The sequence below is a fragment of the Phaseolus vulgaris genome, chromosome 8 (assembly GCF_051622355.1).
Source record: "Phaseolus vulgaris cultivar YP4 chromosome 8, ASM5162235v1, whole genome shotgun sequence".
In the NCBI taxonomy this organism is placed as follows: Eukaryota; Viridiplantae; Streptophyta; class Magnoliopsida; order Fabales; family Fabaceae; genus Phaseolus; species Phaseolus vulgaris.
The window spans coordinates 55,354,696-55,360,113 of record NC_143505.1 but is presented as its reverse complement, the minus strand read 5'-3'; the positions used below and the strand labels follow the sequence as shown (position 1 = coordinate 55,360,113).

At 35.5% G+C, this 5,418-nt stretch overlaps 1 protein-coding gene across 2 annotated transcripts; it reads right to left on the bottom strand.

Annotated features, from left to right (window-relative positions):
- Window positions 1-2,178: 2,178 nt before the first annotated feature.
- LOC137823730 (O-Glycosyl hydrolases family 17 protein) lies at window positions 2,179-4,862 on the bottom strand. Of its 2 annotated transcripts, none has more exons than XR_016514873.1 (3): window positions 4,464-4,704; window positions 2,627-4,383; window positions 2,179-2,545 (listed from the first exon to the last, which is right to left on the bottom strand). XR_016514873.1 is itself a non-coding variant. In XM_068628973.2 (3 exons), exons 1-3 carry the CDS (start codon window positions 4,519-4,521, stop codon window positions 2,511-2,513), a joined length of 1,422 nt encoding a protein of 473 aa, XP_068485074.1. In that variant the 5' UTR covers window positions 4,522-4,862; the 3' UTR covers window positions 2,179-2,510. The 2 variants fall into 2 exon arrangements, 1 of the variants encoding a protein (XP_068485074.1); XM_068628973.2 differs by having other exon boundaries at window positions 3,055-4,383; window positions 4,464-4,862.
- Window positions 4,863-5,418: the final 556 nt, after the last annotated feature.

Below are 5,418 nucleotides of genomic sequence, written 5' to 3'. Positions count from 1 at the left end.
AATATATATGTCATTTTATTTATTATATAAAAATAAGATAATTAAATATACTTTATTAAAATTATGTTATGACATCAAGTTTAATTATATAAAATTAAACATTTTAAGAATGAACTTTTTTGAAATTTATGAGTTATTTTTTATTATTTATTATTTTCTTTACTGTTTTCATTTCTTTACATCTATGTTTATATTGTCAGTTTTATATTATGACTTAAAAATATTATTAAACATAACATAAGAAAATCAATTATATATTAAAAATGAATTTTTTCCATTATATATTATTATGTTATAATAGTTTGATAAAGGATGAGATTATTTACTTAAAAAATAAAATAAAAATTGTTAGAAGTTGTATCCTTTTATATAATTATATTTATTTTACTAAGAAGTATTTTAATTGTTTAAAATACTGTAACTTCTTCTCATTTTTTCTTCTTCAAAAGTTCAAAATTTAGTGTTCAATTTATTGGTAGTTGGTTGCTTACTTGGTACAATAACCTATTTTAATATTCTTGTACGTTTCTTCTTAACAAGACAAAGAAAACTAACTAATTCATAATGATCAACCAAACTGTTTTTTTAAAACATTTAATTTGTTCGAATGGGGCTATTTTAGTCTTTATAAAATATTTGTTAAGTTTAAAATTATTAACATTTTCTAGAAGTTTTTTTATTCTTAATTATTAACTATTGTTAGTTTAACATTAAAAATAAATTATTAATTAATATAATTAAAACAGTAAATAATTTTCAAATTAAAATAATTAAAACTGAAAAATGTCGTAAATTTAAAGTAATAAGAATATTTACATAGATTAAAACAAAAAGATAGAAACTTAAAATACATTTATGTTAATTATTTTATATTAGTTTTAAATTGTAAAAAAAAAATAGTATTGAATATATACATATTATTTTTTATATATTAAAAATGTTAATTATTTTATAAACAGAAGAGATCAAATAATTGAAATCTCTCCCTTTTTATGGATGGAAGAAAGAACATGTTGATGAAATCGAGATTCATATCTGCTTTTAGCAGTATTTGTTGAAAATCAATTCTCCAAATCATTCACTCAAACTGGGAAACATAAACTATATGCTGCAATTCATAGTCTATTTATTACCTTTAACTGTTAACTTGTTTTATGGAAGTTACTTTTTTTTCTTTGTTATAGGGAATTTGAAATCTTCTTCGATTGACTTTTCTCATAGCCGTTTCTAGGGCCACTTCAACAATAACATTATTCATTCCATGATGTCTTCAAAATAATATTTGTTTACAAATTATTATCTCAGCCAAGAGATTCTTATCAAAACTCATAGTTGATGAGTATTTTCACAGGTGGTAAAATACGAGTTGTTTTTATACTAAACAGAATTAAAATAAAATATATAAGAATTTTCTATAATTGTAGGAATGAATTGAGTAATTAAATGTTACATGTCATAGTATATTCAAATTACACTTCACCATTGTGAAGTGATTTGCATTTGTTATTTTGGTCTCATTTGTACACATAATTCTGACAAAGACAGGTTTTGGTATCATAGCTATTCATTATAGTTTCTGCCTCTTCAACAATAAATACTAAATACCCCAAATAAAAGAATTCAATGACAGACAAACTGGTACAGAGAAGGCAGAAAATCACAGTAATATCACTGCATCATTTTTTAATTCAAGAAAAAAATACAATGTTGTTGCTTACAGATATTTTCAAAAGTATTATTAAAAATATAAATAACCATATATTTCTTAAAGTATGATTTTAGCCTATAATTTTGTGAGAACACTAAAAAGTATAATCGTTTCATACTACATATTTTGAAACCAATCTCAACTATTGACAAAAACCATGATTACTTGATTCATGATGGAAATAATTTTTTACTTATAAATTTGGGCAACACTGCATGTGATGGCCACTTAGTTTTTATCTGACAGAAACCCTACTTACTTCTTTTATTGGATGAAAAAGGTTACAAGTTGTGACTTTAGGTCCCACGTGATGTTAGGTACACTTGCCCATTTTCTGTAATAGCTTTGCTCAATTACTCACTCTACTTCACAGAAATTAGTCCCACCCCATTTAAAATATAGAAAAAGAGTATTTCAGAAGTTATATAATTTGATCAGGGAAGAAGAAAACATAGAAGTTTTTGGAGCAGTTTAAGAAAAAGGAACTTGGTTTCAAATATAAGGAAAGCTGAGAACAATGTTAAGGAATCAAACTTAGATACAGTTACTTCAGTCCTCAAAGTAAAATTAATTTAACTACCCTATTCCATGACCAGTTCCCACAACTGGATTAAAAGTCAACATTATTTAACTAGCATAATCAGAACCCCCAAAAATATATTCAAACTAATAACCAACCAGTAATTTAGCCCCTTTTCCTAGTCTCACACTTCCAAACACATTCTCATGACATTCTTTACATAAAGCAAAATCAGGAATATGCATATTCTCATGCTGGAATATGTCAGTCCTCTTCAGCTTTTTAGTATCCAGTAGGGAACTCACAGTTACCATACCCTGCACAAAAAATAACCATGCTTCATTATTTTATTCGCAAATCCATAAATTAAATTCAAAATAAAAACACCTGTAACTTACCATCATAAAAAGCCCCAAGCCAAAACATTACATTTTTCAAAGGTCTCAGTAGAATCCAATGTTGTTTGACTAATTGACCACCTTTAGAGGTACAAAATTTCATCTAGTTGGAGCCCATTACCCTTGTCCCTTCGGGAATAGGGTTCACCAAAATAGTGAGAAAAAGGTAGACCAAGTAACACAACACTGTAGCACAGTAATTATAATGCACACTCTACCCAATAAAGTTACGCCACGTCGTTATCACAAAAGATTCCCCTTGTTAACCCTATATCACGTGCCCGTTTTATGTCTACTGGCCTATCGTGTGCACCATTTCTCACCCGCTCATGTTAGTGACCCTACGGAACACTATTCTAAACTACACATAAAAATAAAAACGAGTAAAATAATGTAAAAGTAAAAAAAGGGAACTTTAGAATACTCACTAGGCTCCTGCGTGACCACGTAGGACGTACCCCCGAAATAGCAGCTACCGCCCTTGCGCGCTTGCTTCTGGTAATAACTATTGAACGCAAACGAAGCGTGGGCCACAATCGTGTTGGGATCGTAGCACGTGGCACCATGCTGAATCGGAGCGCAGTCAGCACCTCCTTCGCCGCAAGCAAAATCTAGAGCGGCCTGCAGCTTAACTTTATCCGCGTCCGGGTTCGCAACGCACCACGTGTTTCCGGTGGTGCTCTTGGACACGCCGCCGCTCACATTGGGTGCAGGCGCCTGGGTGGTCTGATTATGACTGCCACCTTTCACCGGCGAGTCGTGGTAGTCCTTGAGCTCCTCCGCCGTAAACGGAACATTGTAGACCCTTTTCTCGTCAGGGTAAAAAAGCCCGAAGTTTCTCTCGGAAGTGGGCCCGGACTTCTGATTCTCATTAAAAAGCGCGAACAGATAGACGGTGAGATCGGCTTTGGGTCGAAGAGGGGTCCCACCACCGGTTAAGATCTTACGGACGAGATTACCGTTGAACGCAGCGGCGTTCTCTACGCTCGCACCCACCTCATTATTATCCCCCTTAGAAGGCCACCCTGTTTCGGTCACTACAATCTTAACGTCGTCGTATTTCAAAGCACTTAAAGCGGAGAAAACGGCGTCGATTTGGGCGTCAAATAGGTTATAGTATCTCAACCCGTTACCCGGATCCGTCACGCCCGGGTTGTCTCGGAAAAGCGCATAATCTAAAGAGATGACGTCAGCGTTGGACTCGTACGCGAAGAACGGGTACACGTTTACCATTAAGTAGGACCCGGATTCGCGGAGGAAGTCCAGCATGGGTTTGAAAACGGGTTCAACGAGATCGGGTCGGAAAGATCCGGATGAGGATGGGTAAGAGTTCGCCAACGCAGAGAGGGCAATGGGGGAGGAAACCTTAATGTCGGAGTCGAGGTTGTGTTTCACAAGCGCTTTGTGAATGTTTTTCATGGCGGGTACAAGGAACTTGGTTGTGTTGTGTGTGTCTACGAAAACCTCGTTTCCAACCGCAATGGCTTCGATTTGAGTGTGAGGGTAGTAAGCGACGACGTTTCTTTCGACCCAGGAGGACGCAAAGGAGGGTGCTTTGGCTGCTGCAAAGAGTTGCATGTTTGGAAGATCAACCGTCACTTTGATTCCGGATCCGGATAAGGCCCGAAGCACTGCCGGGTCGGTGTCGTAGACCTTGACCCGGTTCAGCCCCTGGGACTTGAGGAGCTGAACGACCTTCACGGCGGAGGGAAGGTTGTTTGCTATGCGACCGTAGTTAACTCCAATGGAACCTCCATCTGAAACGAACAATGTAAGCTTAGTTAGTGACATTACAGAAAGAGAGTAAAGAAAAGAGAGAAAAAGGTGAGAGCATTGCCTGCGAGGGTGAGAAGTGTTAGGGAGAGGAGAACGGTGGAGACGGTGAGGCGGTGCATTCTCTGCTTCTGTGAGGAGAAACAGAGAGAGAAGGTTTGTTTTTGTGTTGTGTTTGTTTTGGGTGTCTTTGACGATGTTTGTTTGTGAAGTGGTGCAGAGAGTGTGTTTCTGCGGTGCAAGTGGGGTGACGTGAGAAAGAGTGGTGTTTGTTAGTATATCTATGAAAGAAAAATTGAGGGAAACGAGGTGGTGGTGGAAAGAGTAAGAGGTAAGTGGGTCCCGCTTGATGCTGGTGACAGTAACAAATGGACGAGTAATTATAGGACCACCATCCATCATTCATGGCCAGTTGGCCTTCATGCTGCTGACGAACTTCAAGAACTCGACCAAACAGGGCCTTAGAGATCGGGATTTCCAAGTTTTTATTATTATATTCATACATATTTTTTAATTATGTACACTGTGTGCATGAATCATTATTTTCCATTTGTTAGCTTCTTTTTAATAAAGAAACAGGCAAATTTAAGAATAAGAATGAAAATTGAGAGTGGCATTTTGTTCATTACTGTATTAAAGTTCTGGAGCTGAAAAGGGTAGTGTTTTGGAGGAGCTGCTATCATCCAAGAATGAGAAAGATGAACAAAAAACACGGTGATATTAATTTGATGCATTCTTTCAAACAGATGGTAAGCATCCAATTTTACATCATTGTCTTGCCAGATCTTCCCTTACAGTTACACCAAAATTGAGTGTGTTGCAGATGGTGTAGCCTCTGCACCTAATCTCTGAAACTAATTCATCTAAACTCACCCAATCATAATCGAATGCGTAACACACTATCCTTTCTCCAACTTCTTCATCAATTATTCTTCTTCTAAAGTATGCTTATGAGTAAAGAGTAATGACTCATTCATATCATCATTTATATCAATCCAAATACTATACTTCATTATTGT

Bases quoted from the DNA above. Each gene is read 5' to 3' on its own strand.
- LOC137823730 (XM_068628973.2), bottom strand. From the start codon at position 4,521: ATGCACCGCCTCACCGTCTCCACCGTTCTCCTCTCCCTAACACTTCTC. The intron at 4,384-4,463 runs GCAATGCTCTCA...TGTTCGTTTCAG, and splicing joins AACACTTCTCACCCTCGCAG to ATGGAGGTTCCATTGGAGTT. The intron at 2,546-3,054 runs GTGAGTATTCTA...TTTTTTGTGCAG, and splicing joins CGTGGTCACGCAGGAGCCTA to GGTATGGTAACTGTGAGTTC.